The sequence below is a fragment of the Tachysurus fulvidraco genome, chromosome 15, assembly GCF_022655615.1.
Source record: "Tachysurus fulvidraco isolate hzauxx_2018 chromosome 15, HZAU_PFXX_2.0, whole genome shotgun sequence".
In the NCBI taxonomy this organism is placed as follows: Eukaryota; Metazoa; Chordata; class Actinopteri; order Siluriformes; family Bagridae; genus Tachysurus; species Tachysurus fulvidraco.
The window spans coordinates 11,796,169-11,815,581 of NC_062532.1; the positions used below are offsets into that span (position 1 = coordinate 11,796,169).

The 19,413-nt window shown below is 38.8% G+C and overlaps 1 protein-coding gene across 4 annotated transcripts; it reads right to left on the reverse strand.

Moving 5' to 3' along the window:
- Positions 1-326: 326 nt before the first annotated feature.
- On the reverse strand, positions 327-19,051 carry tlcd4b (TLC domain containing 4b). Of its 4 annotated transcripts, none has more exons than XM_027141528.2 (7): positions 18,425-19,042; positions 15,272-15,428; positions 13,809-13,898; positions 3,654-3,712; positions 3,481-3,575; positions 3,277-3,350; positions 327-3,196 (listed from the first exon to the last, which is right to left on the reverse strand). In XM_027141528.2, exons 2-7 carry the CDS (start codon positions 15,415-15,417, stop codon positions 2,854-2,856), a joined length of 807 nt encoding a protein of 268 aa, XP_026997329.1. In that variant the 5' UTR covers positions 15,418-15,428; positions 18,425-19,042; the 3' UTR covers positions 327-2,853. The 4 variants fall into 4 exon arrangements, with proteins under 4 accessions (XP_026997329.1, XP_026997331.1, XP_026997333.1 ...); XM_027141530.2 differs by lacking the exon at positions 18,425-19,042 and adding an exon at positions 18,017-18,146; XM_027141532.2 differs by lacking the exon at positions 18,425-19,042 and adding an exon at positions 14,704-14,726.
- Positions 19,052-19,413: the final 362 nt, after the last annotated feature.

Sequence of the window (19,413 nt, forward strand, 5' to 3'; positions counted from 1 at the left end):
CAGACATTAACCCGATAAATATAGTGTAATAATATATACACAGTTGTCTTATGAGAGTAAAGTGCACTTCTATTGCATTTAGTGCAATAATTCAATTCATCAGCGGTGTAACTGTTGCTAAACTTTCGAGCAGGGTCAGTTCTCTGTGACATTCATACTAATAAACACACGTAGTTGACTATCGATCATTGTTAGATCCAGCTAAAGTAATGTGGAAGGTGTGACTCAGAGTCAGCCTGCAGGGGAGAACATAAAGACATCCAGTATGACCATCGTGTCCTGTTAATATGGCATTGCAGTCAAATGAAGACAAGAAGTAACCACCGTGATTTTCAATGCCCTTGGATTTATTGAAAAGCGACAAGTTCAAGTAAGACACAACTGCTGTTATGTCAAAGTCATGCTATTTGAATTTTGAGACAGAGCCTTGCTATGCCCAGTTTAAATTTACACGTTCATATTAAAATCCCGAGTCTCAAAACAAATGAGAAATATACATGTTGTGATAAAAGACAATAAAAGGGAGTTAAATGCAAAATGAAGTACAATCATTATCTTTCTAATCGTTCTTATACATACTACTCACTTATTACTTTTCCCCCCCATTGTTTATTGCTGGCTTAGGTCTATTTTTTCAGTTACTTTTCATTCACATTCCATATATAAACTGATTACTTGGGATGTGCCTGGCCGAATGATTACACAATATGAAAATCATTGAGAGAAACTCTAGGTAATCAAGACTAATTCTTTGTATATTATATGCATGCAGCATGACAGCATTTCATTGACTTTTCTTTCTAAATGTACAAATGAATCAAAAGAAAAGAAAAAAAAAAAACTTCAGCAGAGATGCTAATGCTAATGCCCTGTGCTAACATTACAGCATTCAGAGTCTAGCTGTACCATGTTTATCATTCAAATCTGGGAGATGGCAATGTTAGAATCATCCTAACATTATAGTTGATGGAGAACCGTGACCATATCAGCTAATAAATCCCTAATCCCATGACTGAGATGCATGCCCTGTGCAAATAACAATTTCAAATACTATCATCCAAATACTATAAGGTCTCATTTCATTAACGCATTGTCTATACTTGTACTGAAAAGGTACACAATCTAAAGCAGTGGTTTCCAGTAAAATGTGGATTTGTTGGGAGCAGCTCCACACCGGCGCACGCAAGAGAAATCCTACTAATGCTACATATCACGTCGTACCGCTGCTCGGACAGAACCGTCAGCCGTAGGTTATGTTGAACAGAATCACTGGATAGAATTGCACTAGAATTACATATACAGAATCTTGCACTGGCTCGCACAGCTCGAAACAACTTTAATTGTGTCGATAGATCTGATTCTTGTCACAGCTTGAAATACTGAAGATCTGAGAAAGAATCTCTTTACTGACAGAATGTAAGGCAATACACGATGCTTTCCATGATTCCCGCTCACTTTATCAGCTCTGTCTGGCTACATTTCTGAATGCCAGGTTATACAGAATTCCAATAACAATCAAAAACTAACATTTGGGAGATATACATGCTTTTGTTTTTTTGAGGCAAAATACTGACACTCATATGGGTTAAAGCATTTGTAATACTACAAAATAGCACTGAATGAAACAATAAGACAGAGGCAAATATAATTTAGTACAAATTCATTAAATCAAAATGAATTTATCTGAGGTGATCAGCCGAGCAGTGTGTAAATTCACAGGAAAAAGTAGCAGTCATGCTTGTAGTTTGAATTTCTGAACATAATATATAATATGTAGCATACGTATTGTACATGACTGTGGATTGTGCATGAATGGACTTGTTAATCAAACATTATTGGTGAAGAAACACACCGGTGCTGCAGTGCCAACTCCAGTCCTGAAAAGGCCAGAATACTGCACAGTTTACACAGATTCCTCTGCTTAAGGAAATCTGATTCAACTTACCAGTTAATTACCGAATTTAAAAGATGCACTAAAGCCGGAAAATGCGTGCAGGACTTCTGCAGAGCAGTCAGTGTTATGTCAGGATATCTGCGACTATATCATTATGACTGATACATTTTTATACCCATGTTGCTGAAATTATTATTTGTGTTTAAGTCAAAATTGGACAAATGGGCTAAAATGGTGCTGTCGGCATATACACGTGAAAAGGATAATTATATGCACAGCCCGACTGAATACATTCTGAATAAAGGACACGGTCAGCTTTCACATGCTAAAGCCATCGGTTCCGACAGCCGAAGCAGATGTACCATTTAGACGCATCGGCTGGTAAGTAGGAAGCACCAAAGACTATATCTCACAAAGTTTGACATTTAGAAATGATGGAGAAGACACAAAAAGCAAAAAAAAAAAAAAAAAAAAAAAAAAAATTAACTGGAGTTAGTTTCAAAGAAAAACGCTCCAAAACCTGTAGGTAAGAGGCACAGTGGTGTGTTTGGGTGAATGTTCACTGTGACTAAAAACCGGAAGACCCCAAGAGTTGGTACATCTGTCAGACAACTTTCAAGAAAATCTTTAACAAGGTAGCTTTTGTAATTTGAAGGTTGTCTCGAAGGTGTATCTCTACGTTCCATTACTGATCCTTGGGTTTTGAGGCACTTTGTGGCTGAAGCAATAGGGGTCTATACTGTATGCTTGTTGATGTTCTTTCCCCACAATGCTCTTGGTGATCTCCAACCCAGGCAACAGAGAACACTGCAGACTCTATTCTCGGTCTCAGTTTTAGAGAAAGATAGTAAATAAGCAGCAGCTACTGTGTTCCTGGTCTGGCTGGGAAGACTAAAATCTAAAACTGTGGTCCAGTATGCCACTTTCAGTTCCGTCCCCTGCCTACGGTACGTTGTTGTTCAGTCCGTGTGATTGTTGACATGGTTGAAGTCGACATCAGAGCTTGCCTTGCCACCTTTCTTTTTGCCACTTGTTCCAGTGATGACCCTGTAGCAGCCACGGGCAATTTTATACATCCACACAACATTGAGAACATCCAGACACACACAGGAGACGATCCAGGCCACCTGTGCTCCCAGGCCAAGCCTCTCGAAGGCAGGTGTGCCGAACGTGCCAAACACTTTCGCCCAGTACGGCGGCATCACAGCGATGCGCACCAGGAAGAAGGCCACAGCCATGGCCACGCCATTAGCCACCACTAGCCGGTGAGAGCGAGGATATGCCAGAGCTTCAAAGAACCACCTGAAATGAATAAAATCTTATGTAAAGAAACAGCAACCAAAATATAATGACCACTGTGACTCAAGAGGATTTTTTTTTACCTTTGGTTCACAAAAGGTGTTGATAATTCCGAAATAAGTCGGAAGTTTGCGAAATAGGGAAGAACCCCGCGTGTCTATGGAGTTGGACAAGAAATACAGAAATAAATAAATAAATAAATAATATCAGTAAAATTCAACTGGAAATGGTTTCTAGTAAAAATAAATGCTCAGTTTTGGCTTTCCATACTGAATGACTATGCATACCAGCACATATCCATATGCGTAGAGTGCCGCCAAGTGGTGACACACAAAAAAGCTGTCTCCCATGGTGCTCCAGTTGCAGGCTAGCAGCAGAAGGTCTGAGAGAGTGGAGAGGTGTGGATATCAGCAAACAGTCATTATTACCAGCCATAGAATGGTAAAAGTCACATGCTTACCGTAAAGCAGGTAGCCACAGGTAATTGCGACATTGAGCTTGACCAAATTGGGATCTCCCCTGTGAGGACAAATAGAAAAGAGTAACACAAACAATAAAGCTTTGTGGAGGAATTGAAAAATACATCACCTTCAATAGCACAGCCACACAGGCCTAATTCTTTATGTCTATTACTCACAAAATGTACTTTTGAAAGAGGGCTCAGAAGGCTTAAACACTAAAACCACAACAAAAGGCATGTAAAAATGAAATCTATTTTCATAATGTACATAAAAACCTAGCAATAATTAATCCCTGCTCACAGACGCCGGAGTGTGACAAGCATTATGCACAATGCACATGACCAGCTACTGTTGCTCAACTTGAACTCCCTTCCAGTTCAAGCAGCTTGTTGACAAGGGCAGGGTGTGTGTACAGTATATTGTGTCTTTGACTGCCAGCTGCTCTTTGCGTTAGATTCAGTGCTCGCCCACAGAACTCTCTAATAAACAGATGATGTAATACCTGAGCTAATTTTCATGCTTTCATACAGTGGAAAAGGATTAACCATTCATATTTTCTCTTTTAGCTTTCCACACAACTACATTTCCTAATGCTGTTCTCTGAAATGATGAACTATTCAGCAATGGTTCATGGATGTAGATTTTAGTCCAGCTGGACAACATTAATAAAACAGAGAGCCTATAACAGTTGTGATGAATACAGATGAACTAATATGCATCGTCACCCTGGGTGCTCAACCTTAAAAACAAAGATGAAGATGAGAAGCAAGGTTCAGTGTTGCACACGCATTACTAATATACAGACATCGTCCACTCCAAAATCATTGCGGTATCTTATAAAAGTAATGGCCTTAGGAACACTTTCTGCACTTACAGTTTGTTTGTTGAGTTTCATTTTGAGTATCGTTCTGTAACAGAAAAATCTCTATGACGATGGCATTAAGTCTACATTAAGTAGACCTTTAAAATATACTTCAAACAGTCAGGAATTTGTAGATGAAATACTATTTCAGACGTGTGTGGCTCAATTCCAAAATGTAATCAGTTTATCTGCTGGTGACAATCTTAATTCCATTTAAATCCTACAAACATTCAACCCCTGCTTCTTGAGATCACAGACTAATCTCGTTAATCCCAGACAGACACTTTGACAGACAGCGCAACAGACGGATTGATGGCAAACTATCAGGTAGCCAGATAATGGGTCTTGAGTTTAGCAAGAGCAGACACCATCATCATTGTGCAGACACCATCCAGAGATTTACATTTTTTTTTTCTTTTCACAACTGAGCAATTGAGGGTTAAGGGTCTTGCTCAGAGGCCCAGCAGTTGTAGCCTGGTGGTCTGGGGATTCAAACTCACAACCTTCTGATTGGTCAACCAACACCTTAACCACTAGGCTACCACATCACTTGCTAGGACCTTGTCTGTGTTTGTAACAACTGCAAAACCGATTGGTTTCACCAATAAATCCATATAAATTCTACAAACATTCAACTACTTCACACTGCTCCGGGTGTGTGTTCACGGTGTGTGTGTGTTCACTGCTGTGTGTGTGCACTTTGGATGGGTTAGATACAGAGAACAAATTCTGAGTATGGGTCACCGTACTTAGCCGTATGTCACTTCACTTCACTAAAAAACTGTGATAACAAAAATCCTGGATAAATAAACATACAGGCAGATACAGAACTGACTTTTGTGTCAAGCGACCATGTCACTTATCTGTCCTGTTCGCTCTACTGTATTCCTCACAGCATTCAAAGAGCAAGCACAGGGCAGCATGATTCCTGTCCCAGTGAGCTTTAAATCGTGCTTGTTGCAGTTTCTACAATCGTATGCAACCCCTGACAATTTCCATGATTATTCATTTATAAATATTTGGGTGTTTGCATCAGCGATTTCATTTTGATCTATCAAATAACTGAATGACACAGTAATATTTCAGTAGTGAAAAGAGGTTTATTGGGTTAACAGAAAATGTTCAATATTAGACAGGTGCATAAATTTGGGCACCCTTGCCATTTTGTTGATTTGAATAACTACTTAGCACTGATTAATTGGAACACACTATTGGTTTGGTGAGCTTTTTGAATTGGTTTGGTGAGCTTTTTGAATTGGTTTGGTGAGCTTGAACTTTATAGACAGGTGCATCCAATCATGTGTAGTGTCTTGTACCAGTCATTTTAGATTTCATGTCCCAGGCACCCTAAATTTCAACATCTACTCCTCAATTAACCGATGAGCAACCCAGTTTTACACCCACACCTGGCTCCCGAATGTCTGGAGTCTCCACAAAGACCAGATAACCCCATGCGGCTCATTGGGGCCAGCAAACAGAACACACACACACACACACACACAACACAATGAGACATTCCGTTTACTAATAAAACCCAAGATAAGGTACTCTAAGATTCTCATTCTTATAACCCTTTTTGTAATGTGTTCTTCTTTTAAGGCTTGCCTGACTTAAAATTATTTGCTCCTTAATTTCCTGACAAGGGTGTATTTTATCCATGTGTCAGAAAACAACATTGTATTTTAAAATCCGTTATACTCTCATCATATCTTACTGATCATGGCATGTTAATGTATACCTGTTCTAATGCCGTATGTCCCTTTAAGGTCTGATGTCAGAATGTATACGAAGCTATCGTTTTCTTTTTACTTCCCTAATGAAAGTGCATCTTGTTCATGTTTCATTTTTGTTTCTTTGCCTTTATCTTTGCCTTGATTAATGATCTATGTATGTAATGTACCGCTGCCTTCATACCGTCATTACCCTTCATGTTTAGTATCCAAATGACCACAAAATTATCGGTTACTCATTTTTCAAGCACTGGTGTATTTTATTTGAGCACGGTAAGGCGCCATACCATCTTAATACACCCTGGATCAAACTTTAAAGTCATCTAAAAGTTTGATAGCTAAACCATGCCCACAGACACCTGAAACAAAGGGAGTTTTTCCCTTCAAAATCCTGACCGAAGTATTGGTCATCTTCCCAAAGATGGGTGGAGTTCGTGACCTTTAAATTGTCACAAACACCACTAATCCGTGGTCAGACTTCAGGAACAGCTTCAAGACGACTCCATCTTCCTTCAAAGAAGTTCCAGCAAGCTTTACTTCCAAGAACGACAACTGCTCTGATCTTCAGGAGAACTTGGAAGAACGTCTGACCCCACCCTAACTGACTTTTCAGAGATTTCTCTGTTGCATCCGGACTCTTGTGCAGTAAGCCAATGCAAGTAACCGTTTCCTTTACCAACCAATTTACATGCGTAATTTTAAGTAGGAATCTTTCATTGAATCTTAAGGTGAATTTAAGTTTCTGTGACGATTTCCCAGTTAGGGTGTGATTTAATTTTGAAGTCTAAGCTTGCCATTCCTTTCCTTCCTTTCTCTAGTTTCTTCTTTCCAGTCTCTTCCTCCCTTTCCCCAATTTTAATTTCTTTTGTTTTATTTTATTTTCATTTCCGTTTTCCCTATTTCTTTTGTTTGTTTATGTAGTTAGTTTTATGTTGTGTTTGTCTCATTCATTAAATGTCATAATTTTGAGCCACAGGTGATTAGTCTCTGAGTATCGCTCACAAATTAAGGTACCTGCAATATCTGGTCTGAACTACATGCTCTATTAAGTTAATTTAATTTAAATTACGGTATACAGTAAAAGGAGAGCGAATCTTTCTTGGCCGGGAAGATACCGCCTTCATAGAATTAATAAAGGTTACACGGCCTGTTTGCCGGACGAACAGACCAAATAAGCGTAACGTTAATTCCAGTACCGTTAATTTCAACTTAGGTTAAAATATTTGGAAGTCACTATAACACGTTTTAGTTGCTTATAATTATTTACCTTGCTTCACGAGCCAAAATCGCTACACATGAGAAAAGGTATTTAAGGTGGCCAATTGCAAGTTGTGGTTCTCTTTGACTCTCCTCTGAAGAGTGGCAACATGGAGGCCTCAAAACAACTCTCAAATGACCTGAAAACAAAGATAGTTCAACATTATGGCTTAGGGGAAGGCTACAAAAAATTATCACAGAGATACAAGCTGTCAGTGTCCACTGTGAGGAACATAGTGAGGAAATGGAAGACCACAGACACAGTTCTTGTTAAGGCCAGAAGTGGCAGGCCACGTAAAATATTGGAAAGGCAAAGGTGAACGATGGTGAGGACGGTCAAAAACAGCCCATAGACCACCTCCAAAGACCTACAACATCAACTTGCTGCAGATGGTGTGACTGTGCATCGCTCAACAATTCAGCACACTTTGCACAAAGTGAAGTGAAAGAAGCACAGAGTGATGCGAAAGAAGCCTTTTCTGCACACACGCCACAAACTGAGTCGCTTGAGGTTTGCAAACGCACATTTGGACAAGCCAGCTTCATTTTGGGCTGTGGAGTGATGACACAAAGATTGAGTTATTTGGTCATACCAAGGGGCGTTATGCTTAGTGGCAAAAGAAAACAGCATTCCAAGAAAAACACTTGCTACCCACAGTAAAATTTGGTGGAGGTTTCATCATGCTGTGGGGCTGTGTGGCCAGTGCCAGTACTGGGAATCTGGTTAAAGTTAAATATCAGCAGATTCTTGAGAATAATGTTGAGGAATCCATCACAAAGTCGGATATTTCAACAAGACAACGACCCAAAACACTGCTCAAAATCTACTTGGGCATTTATGCAGAGGAACAAGTTCATCTGTGGGGTGATTTGAAGTGGGCTGTCCATGCTCAGCAACCATTAAACCTAACTGAACTGGAGATGTTTTGTAAGAAGGAAGGTCCAAAATACATTCATCCAGAATCCAGACACTCATTACAGGCTTTAGGAAGCGTCTAGAGGCTGTTGTTTCTGCTAAAGGAGGCTCTACTAAATATTGATGTGATTTTTCTGTTGTGGTGCCCAGATTTATGCACCTGTCTAACTTTGTTTTGATGCATATTGCACATTTTCTGTTAATCCAATAAACCTCATTTCCCTACTGAAATATTACTGTGTCCTTCAGTTATTTGATAGATCAAAATGAAATTGCTGATCCAAACACCCAAAAATTTATAAATGAAAATCATGGAAATTGTCAGGGGTTCCTAAACTTTTGCATACGACTGTATATTTGACCACTGGATACATAGTCCCTGGCTTATAGTATGTCAATTAGCAACATTTGCTTAAAGCCATTGGTCATTTAAAGTCATAATTTAACAAATTTAAAATGTATGGAATTGTTAACGTTTGTTAAATGGCTGATGTAAATGATGAAACTCTGCTCAGCTACTTTGTGGATGAGTTGCCACACCAACTAATGCTACTTTATAATATAGCAAGCAGAGAACAAAAGACAAAACATAAAAGAGAAGTTTTCATAAACCAAAAAGACATGAATATATATATAGTATATGAATGTATTATACTCTATACATTACACTATGCAAAGGGACAAATTGAAATTTACTGGAGCTAATTTAAGGGTTTCTCACACACACTTAACACTACTGAATGTGTGCAAGTGTAGTATTGTGTAAAAAGTGTCAGCATGACTGTGATTTAAGATCGAATGGATAACTGAACATTTTAATCACAGAAAATGTACAATAACTAACTTTACAAGGCATAATTTTATACATTATTTCTGTATACAGAATGCTTCGAACTGTGACACATTTTTCCATCCAAACGATGTATTTTGTTTGCACCTTTATTGTGACTGGTTTGTTTTTGAATGTTGTGGATGGTGTATAACATGCATTCTTAACAGTAAAGTGACTCTGTAATGGATATACAGTAAGTGGCAGGGGTCCAGCAGACGAGGCTGTGTGTGAAACCAGATGCCACAGTGAACACCGGGCTCAGTTATACCTGTGGAAGGTGCACATGTCACCTTCACTGACCTATTTGCCCAAGTGAAAGAGGCAAATGCTTTCTGTCTGAGCTACACCCAATCTAAATCTCTCATGCACACAATGTTTCAAGCCCCATTTAGCCACCAGGCAGCAGCAATGACAGACTATTTACCTAAAATCTCAACATCTCATTACCTTCCAAATATTCAATTTACAAACATTTCATGCCTGATGGCCTGCCAACTGATTGGCCCTTTCTCTACATGCATGCATACTCATATATATTTAGAGGCTTATCAAATCCACACCCACATCCAGCTACATACTAAGTGCCCACGACACCGACATAAGAACCTATTAATTGTTTAGTAAACATAACACATAATACACAATATCACGATTACACAACAAATCTTTGTACCTCTATTCTGTCTAAATCGAGATCACACAACGCATTCTCAACGATCAAAAACTTTAGACTTCACCTATCTAATGTACAGCACGTTCTCACATTCAAAAGTTTGTTCCAAAGGCTATTCGGCCACGTACGGGGTCATTTCTCCATTTGTATATGAAGCATATAATAAAAGTGTATTGCTTCTGTGTGCGTGTGTGTGTCCTGAATTTCCACTATCTGTGAAAGAATTTACATTAACAGTGAGTCCCACACAGTTTCAAGCTCATTGGATCAGATTATTTCACTTTCTGAGCAGTTAAACAAGAAACTGAAAACTGTTCAAATGTACTAACCATTCCGACCATGTGTAAAGACACTGTTAACACGGAACACTGGTGCCAAACCAGTATGACTGGTTTTATTTAACCAAGCATGCTACCCTGTAACATGGCCAAAATTGTGGAAGGACCTTTATATGGAAAGGCGTGGTGCTCTTGACACCCTGAACTAGACACAACATTCCTGTTTTAAAGTCAGTGCACCTGATAGTTACAACTTGGTAAACAGTTGAAAGACTTCCAGATTCTCCTCACAACACTGCAGGACATCATAGGCAATACATCCTGCATAAAACAGTCCTGCTGCTACGCTGAACAGGACAAGGGATGTAGCTTTTTCATTTAGTATGGTGCTAAGTTTAAATAAATGGACTAGCTTAGGCTAATCTGAGAGGAAATGTGCAGTCACATGCTACTGAACTTTGAACTTTTCATAAGTCAAAAGGTTCATTGTTGTTATCAGACTGTTTCTAACAGTGCATTGCAACAGACATGATACAGAGCTCTACCGAGTAACTGGCCTCATATTCTTGGTAGCTAGTGTGTAGAAAAAAAGCTAGAGCATTTTGGTTTGTGTTAAAAAATAATACCAGTGAAATACACTTCAGGATTAAGAGCACCTTCATGAAAATGTACACATATAAATATATTTTTATTGTTAAGCAATATTTTCTGCCAAAATTACTGCCTGTAATGAATCTATAAAATGGATATGAGATGCAAGAGAATATATATCAGTCTCTTTAGAAATCCCACAAACATTTAGCCATATAGTGTATATGAGGTTGTAAACATCTAAAATCCCTTTACTATTCATTAGTGCTGAGGAAAACCAAAGACCTTTGTTGCTGAGATGCGTAAAAGTGCCCAAGAAGTTTATAAAGCAACACACAATTTTAAAAAGTACAATTATGCACAATCACAAGCACGACTAAATGTCTGTCAGTCAAAGCTGAAAATCTTCCAGGAAGTGGACACGTGCATCATTTTGACTTCTAACAAAAATGAATAGTGTTATTAAAATCAGAATTTTCTAAAAAAAAAAAAAAAATAATAATAATAATGCTTAAAAAAGCATCTTAAAAAAAGTGTTATAAAAAATTTATATATAAAAATATACAAAAATCTTAGTGACTATATGTGCGTTAATTATTTTTGTTTTATTTGTATTATTTTTTATTATCTAATGCAAATAACTGTTAAAGTGCTAATAATTCGGTTTACTGTAATGCAGTATTTACCGCTGGGAGCTTTACAGTGGGCTTTTGCATATAAAAAAAAAGCCAGTATGAAACCATGTCTGCGACAAGCTGAGTGAATAAATGCTGCGCTTTGAGCAGATCAGTGATGTGACATGTATTCACAGATTGTATTCAAGGAGACCAAAGAAAAAGATATGAGAGAAATCAGAAGAGACACAGAAAAATGCAGGAATTGTGAAGGGATCCTTTCTAACATGTTCAAAGGAAAGAAATGCGCTTCAGTACATCACAGGGAATCAGACACACAAGAAACATCATGACAAAAGCACAGATGCTCAGACAGATAGCCAGACAGAAGGACAGCTGTTAGAAAGGAGCATGCACATGCGTCTGTTTGGAAAGGTTCGACAAGACAAGCTTCTTTCAGCGAAGGTGTGGTGGTGATGGTGGGGGTTCACTGTAGCCTCCCTGTTTCCTTCAGTCTCTCTCTTTCTTTTTCTTCTTCTTTTTTGCCTCATCAGCATCTGCTGGCTGAGGCAGCTCTAAGGCACAATGAGACAAAGAGTAGCAGGGGGGCAAGTGAGGGTGTCACATGATGTGAGTGTGAGGGAGAGAGAGAGGGAGAGAGAGCGTTTGGGTATCTGAGAAAGAAATAGGGAGGCTGTTGTGTGCTGTGAAAAGGCGCGTTGTTGGCAGAACTAAGAGCTCTCTGATTCCGAGTGAGACAGAATGAAGTAGAGAGACTAGTAGACAGAGACAGCAGAATGACATTGATGGAGGAAAACAGCCATATGGGAGGGTAATTAAGAAAAGTAGGCAGACCAGAAGGATAGATAGACAGACGCATCGCAACGGGAGCAAAACAGACTGAAGGTTGGTAATAAAAAAGGGAAAGGGATACTGGGGAATTGGGGGAAAGGAAAGAGACCACAACAGAGACATTACCATTCTTCTCTTTCAGGATGCAAAGATGCAGACCAGACAGACAGCAGGCAAAAAGAACAGAAACAGAAAGGAACAGAAGAACAAAAACAGAAAGAAAGACAAGAGGACAAACAAATATAAGAGAGCTGTTTTGTGCTTAGAGAGGTCAAGACACACCTCTAAAACTCCACCTTCAAAATGCAGGAGCACTCTAACGTACCCATTAGACATGTTTCCACAGTAAGAACCGTTTCAGGAACTAGGGAACTTTAGTTGCATTTTCACTAGATGAAGCAAGGAATATTGTAGTTCAATGGCCATAGTTTATTTTCAGAAAATAATTTTCTATCCATGGAATAAACATCAGGCATCATTAGGCTAATAACTGTGCACTACGATGTTGTTATATGAACAGCAAACAACTGTCATCTATGCCGATGCCTGGTTTAAAAACCTCATCATAATATTATATCGATCCATCAAAACCATTTTCCTCAGACTGAACATGAGTATTTTTTTGGTGGCCGTCCATACCAGTACTGATACCAATAATGAAATGAGACAATTATTTAGTATGAATAGATCTGGGTCATCATGGATGCGTTCCTGTCTTTAGCTACAAGGCCCATTCTTTATTTCATCAGCTTGACTTTATGTACAGTGTTTTAGTTAGTCACCTTATATTAAATAAGGCTTGCAATGGAGACGTTTATGTAAAGTTGTATGTAAAATACGTTTTATTATTATTTTCACTGCACAAGAATCTCTTCGCTGATTGTCGAGTTATATTCATCACCAATGCTTGTAGACATTTTTCTTCCCTGGCCAGTGTTTGCTGTTTTGTTGGTTGCTCATTGGGCTGACGGTTATGTTTAAGTTGCTTTATCCAGTAACTTGTATTGTAGGTGGATACTGTATTAACTCTCTCTGATATTTTTACAAAGCACAGGTTGTCATCGGCATGACAATCTAAGCTAAGCTTATGGCACATTAATAATTTTTTTATGAATATCAGTAACAGTATCAGATGGATACCTGATAGCAGAAGTGGAGATGATGTTTCACCAAACATCAACATATGACAACAAAGCTGTGTGTCTGTAGCTGTACAGTTCTCAATTATAGCCCAAATCCTTTCCTCAGAAGGTTCCAGAATCTCAGTGGAAACATGCCTATTCACATAAAGGGGAATCTGCCTCATAGTCATACAAAACTAGGATCCATTCAGACTTGAGGAATTTTAACAGACGTTGGTAAATTTTCGTTTCAAATTAAATTTCAACTTTGGACTCTTTACCAACAATTTGCAGTGCTCACTGGTCAAATGCTACATAACCAAATTAGTGTCAAGCTCTCACTAAATGCTTGGAGGGTGATGGTCAGTGTGAAGAATGTGAAGATGAATGAGCAGCATTCCCCTTTAAGCTCCTTGTCTTCCGCTTACCAGACTGGATCTGTGTTGACGGCATCGTCGAACCACAGGATGTAAAGGCAGAAAAGGCCGACAATCACCGCGTGGACAGTGGACACAAGCCTAGGGATGCAATTACAAGTCAATATTTCACAGACACACAGACAGACAAGTTCAGTAATCCCGTCTGACAGGTGATCAGTGCAGTCGTGAAGATCTGAAAAAGTGCTGTGTCGACTCTGGAGACATTTCCCTTTGGCTGTTTATTTAAAAAAAAAAAACAGAAAGAAAGCTTACAGAAATATGTGTGCTTTATGCAAAGGCATTTCACAAGATAACATTTTCTTTACCAAAACATCCGAGATGGAATACTATCCAGGTTAAAGGTAGAGTTTATGGGGTCTCGCTGTAAACCAAGGCTAACTCTGGGCCTGAGCTGTGTCCCAAATTACACACTACACATTTACACTATGTACTATTTACTCTACCATCTGATGTGAGAATGGTAGAAGTGTAGTACTATTTTTTTTACTAATCATAAGAACAAGTTTCAAAGTTTCAATGACCAACACATAGCTTTAGCAGAATACAATGAATTTTAAAACTGGTTGAAAATCAAACAATGATCGATCAAACAATGTGGAAAATTTGTAAGATGTCTTGTGTCGCTGGCCATTCTGATTTTTTTGCCTCATCCAGCATCAGTGCCTGGTAGCTCCGCACTCTTCCACTGTGTCAGCAAAGCTACGAGCATTGAGTACATAAAGTGTCCAACATTCCACTTTGTTTTTTTTGAGTTGAATGAGTGCATCATCCAAGTACCTGAAGTGCAATACTTCTTGGAGTTTTCAATATGATCAGATAACTCATACTATTTATACATCAACATGGCATAAAATAGTGCATAAGTATGTGATTTGTGACGTACCTCTAATCTTTTCATTTCTTACCCTGAAACACATTAAATATTTTTATGTTGAATTATTTGTGATGCGTTTAGCGATTCTGGTGCTGTGCTATCGTTACTCCTGTGAGAAGCTAGCTATTGTGTACTGTTCTAATGTCACACTGTAATCACGAACACAGTTCCAATGCAGTTTAATAGGGGATCGAACAGGTTAATTTTTCAGGGTGGATTTTTCCCTGAATCCTCATCCAAATACACAGAGGTTTCGGCTACGACGGTGACCAACGTGACTGTTTATGGGTTATTTACAGTTTTGCTTCCCTCAGGAGATACTAGTGTACCTTCCAGACATGAGACAAAGTGCTGACTCAATGAGAGATTTAGAGACGCATTTAGCAACACACTGGGAACCAGAACTGTGAGCTGATAGTGTGTGACATATTATGGGAACAACTAAGATTAACAAACTGACTTAGCACAAACACGACAGATAAATTAAAACATGTTCAATGCTGGATAATGTTCCACTGGTGTTATCTAGCACTGAAAGTGATCTATTACGTTGTTGTTGAGTGTGTGTGTGTAGTACCTGGAGTTCCACTCATTGATTTTGTTAGGTGGGAGTTTCCCGTAGCCCCGTGTTAACGTAGACGACACTAATGGGCTGACGCCAGAGAAGAACAGTTGGAACCCGATGAGGCTTCCAGCCACCACATACAGCTCTCTTGCCTCCATCACTCACTCACCTGTAACACACACACCACACAGTGAGCAAACATGATGTGTGTTTTTCCTAAAAGAAAAAACAAACAAACAAAAAAAACCTCCAGATTTTATATATATCTCAGTGTCTGATTAAACTGAATCATAAACATTTTCCAACATTAGCAAAACAATAGTTTCTCCAGAAAGCAACACAAACTGGTTCAGCCAAATTTTTTCCCCACAAAGAAACGTTAATGGTAGCTGAGAATGCACCAGTAAAATGAGCTATTCAGGATTGATATGAAAGAAAACCATTTGCTGGTGTGCTCTTGTAGATCATCAGTAAATGAATCATGATATAGACTGAGAAATAAGGGGATTGAGTTATTGATGAAGGGAAGTATACATGCACATTGAAGTGAAGTGGTTTGATTAAATACGTGAAGGTGATACAAGGGGAAATGCGGGACAACACGTAGGAGTGACAATAAAAACTGACATGCCCTGTGTGTGTGTGTGTGTGTGTGTGTGTGTGTGTGTGTGTGTGTGTGTGCTGTTAATTAGTAGGGTCAATGTCTCTCAGTACAACTAACAGTAAACGTTATCCTGAGTGCTCCGGGGTTTCTTCAGTTCACTTTCACAATTCTGTGCCATTCTCTCTGTAACATGCACACACACAAACATACACAAATATAATCAGTCTTTTACATATACTTTTTCCTAACTTCAAAGCCAGACTGCAAGAAGAGATGAATAAAAGTATAGAACAAAAATGTTCTGAGCTAAACAGTATTTTGGAAGTAACCAGAAAATTACAAAAAACTCATTAAAAATGTTTATCATCAAAATCTCAGAACCTTCATTTAAACAATCTTGCATATATATCACATATCTCTAATCTTTAGACTAGGACCACATTCATACACAGACACCTTTCAGTAAACATGATCACTGTTTAATTTCAGTGTTTAATTCAGCCAATATAATTTAACAAATAAACAACAACAATGTACTCTGGTTGGCGGCTGAGACTAACTTACTTTAAGTCCTTAGCTCTGTGTTGTTCTATGTAGCTCTGTTTCGTTCTATGTAGCATCGCGGTAATGGAGAAACGTTGTCTTATTTCACTATGTACTGCGTCAGCTATATATGGTTTAAATTACAATAAAAGGTTCTTGACTTGACCAACAAAAAATAAATAAATCAGAATTTCCAAATGATACCCAAACACAGCCTTTTGCTCAGACTGGTCAAAGTCTTGTGTTGCAAAGCTCCACATAATCAGTCTCTGTCTGCTAAACAATAGACTACAATCCCAAAATCTGATTAAAATGCCAGCATAAACAAGGCACAACACCTTTTCCCCTAAGAAAGGTTTAAATAATTAATCTAGCCCAGTATGCAGCTGACAATGCAGTAACAATAGGCAGTTGATTAAGGTGCATGGAAAGACCAATGATCAAATGACTCACTGCCATTCTTTCCTTTATCATGAAAACAGAGACATACTGTAGCTGTCTCATACTGCCCTTAAAACAAAAGTCTACCAAGAAGGTTACATATTGAGGCATAAATATCAGAAACGGCACATTCACAACTGACTGAAAAATGGCTAGATGTGAAAATGTTTGATTCGTGTTATATGACAGGAAGTTTCATTGTGTAAAGCATACTGACACAATGGATAAATACAAACATCAGTTGTAGATGCATTACAATGCCATGTTAAGTGAATAATTAAGTCTAATGATGCAGCACAGTGAGCCAAAGTTTTAAATGAATATGATGCCATAAAAGCCACAGATGCCATAAAACAGCCTACAACTATAATTTTCAAGGCTTCTTCTTCAATATCCAGCCTTGCAAGGTACAGTATCATGCTTTCTATGGTACAGAATTTCAAAACCACTCTGTTTTTTATTTTTTATATTTCAACCCACTTTCGTTTAAGAGAAAAGCCAGAGAGTAAAGAAACAGCAAGAATAAGACACACACCTATCCAATACTATATACTGTCATCATGGCCTATAGCACTCAAAAATATTGGAACTGTATTCAAATGAATGGAACACTTTTAGCATTTCAGCTACTGTGAATGAATGTAATGCTGATTGAATGAATGTGAACAGACAGAAAGCCACCAAGGTTTAAAGAAAGCCACCGTGGTTAAAACCTTAGAGGTTCCTTATACGAATCTCAGTACTGTATCGGTATGAAGTATCTGCTGTATTGACGGTATCTTGTCAGAAATCTGAAAAGCTCAGATACACATGTACACAAACACGCTCTTTGTTGCCTTGAACAATAAAGCACCTTAATGTAACACATGCTGTATTCCTCTTTGTTATAATATCGGCTTAAACTATGATCAAGCTGTTTATTTAATCAGTGGCATACTGATTGCTGATACGGATTATATTCATGCGTATGTGTAAAGCACACGTCTCTTACACGTCTACACAGAGAAGGTCGAAATGCCAGAGAATGCGACACTGATAGTTATGCATGCACAACTCTCTCTCTCTCTCTCTCTCTCTCTCTCTCTCTCTCTCTCTCTCACACACACACACACACACACACACCTAAATCTTAAAGCTGTTACAAGGTGTAGTCGTGAATTCCACCTCACCTATTGGTACCTGCTGATCTAAGATGCCAAATGTAATGAAAAATCTTTTACATTGTCTAACCAGTCTGAGCATCTCCCTGCCCAGAGGCGCTGGATTGCGGGCAAAAACACACGCACACACACACACACACACACACACACACACACACACACACACACACACACACAGCTCCCAAATAACAGCCGAAGCAGCAACACGGTACATATCACAAAATGATGTAAATATCACAAAATGATGTAAATGTAAACGCTGTAACCGTTACAATATCTCCCTCAATATGTATCAACCGATAGTCTAATAGCGCTGCTCAACGGCTCTTACATAACAAACGGCTATATGTAGCCTAACGGTCAGATGTTAGAACGGTCAGATATTTTATACACAAAATGCTAATGAATGCTAGCTACCTGGGTTCAGTCGCATAGGTTTGTTGAAGCAGCTCTCGGTCCTGTTTTGCTCCCGTATCTCTTCACTTCCCAAACTTAGCTAGCCGGTCAGCTAAAGGCAAAAAAATACAAAAACACCCCCCCACACACATACACACACATCCTTCATGGACAGCCGGCTAAAATACTAGAGCCTCTGGCCATGTCGTAGCTCCAAAACAACCGCTATTTAAGTTTAATGTTTAATATTCGTCGCGATTGCACACCGACTTTGAGTTCTTTTCTGCAACGTATTGACAGATTGAGCTAAGCGGTGGAGCTAACAACACACACACACACACACACACACACACACACACACACACACACACACACACACACACACACACACACACACACACACACACACACACACACACACACACACACACACACACACACACACACACACACACACACACACACACACACACACACACACACACACACACACCCGCCTCTCAGTACACACACCCCTTCGCCAGGCCAATCCCACTGCATAAACACACAGAGGAGAATGAAATACAGACAACATCTGAAACCGCATACTACCGTACTAAACAGTATTCCAATCCTCCCTTAGCGCACTAATCTGATATACTATACAGTACGGAAGTACATAGCTTCCTTCAGAACTGTGTTGCTACGCACGAGCACAACGGCGCTTGACGACAGCTGAGCGGTTTGTTATTGTGCAGTAAGATAATTTACCGGTCAAACTTGATTAGCATTCGTGGCTAATACATAAATGCACAAGAGCAATGATGTATGTTCATGTATAAAGTGCTCATTCATACATTATAAATTCCGATTAGAATTTTATTTCACAGATATAAGCCAATGTTTTGTTGATGAACTCACCTTTCTGTTGGTTTAATTCATGCTCGTTAGTCTAATGAACTTCATAGAGTTATTATTGTATTTAGTAGTGCTAAATAAATAAATAAATAAATAAATAAATAAATAAATAA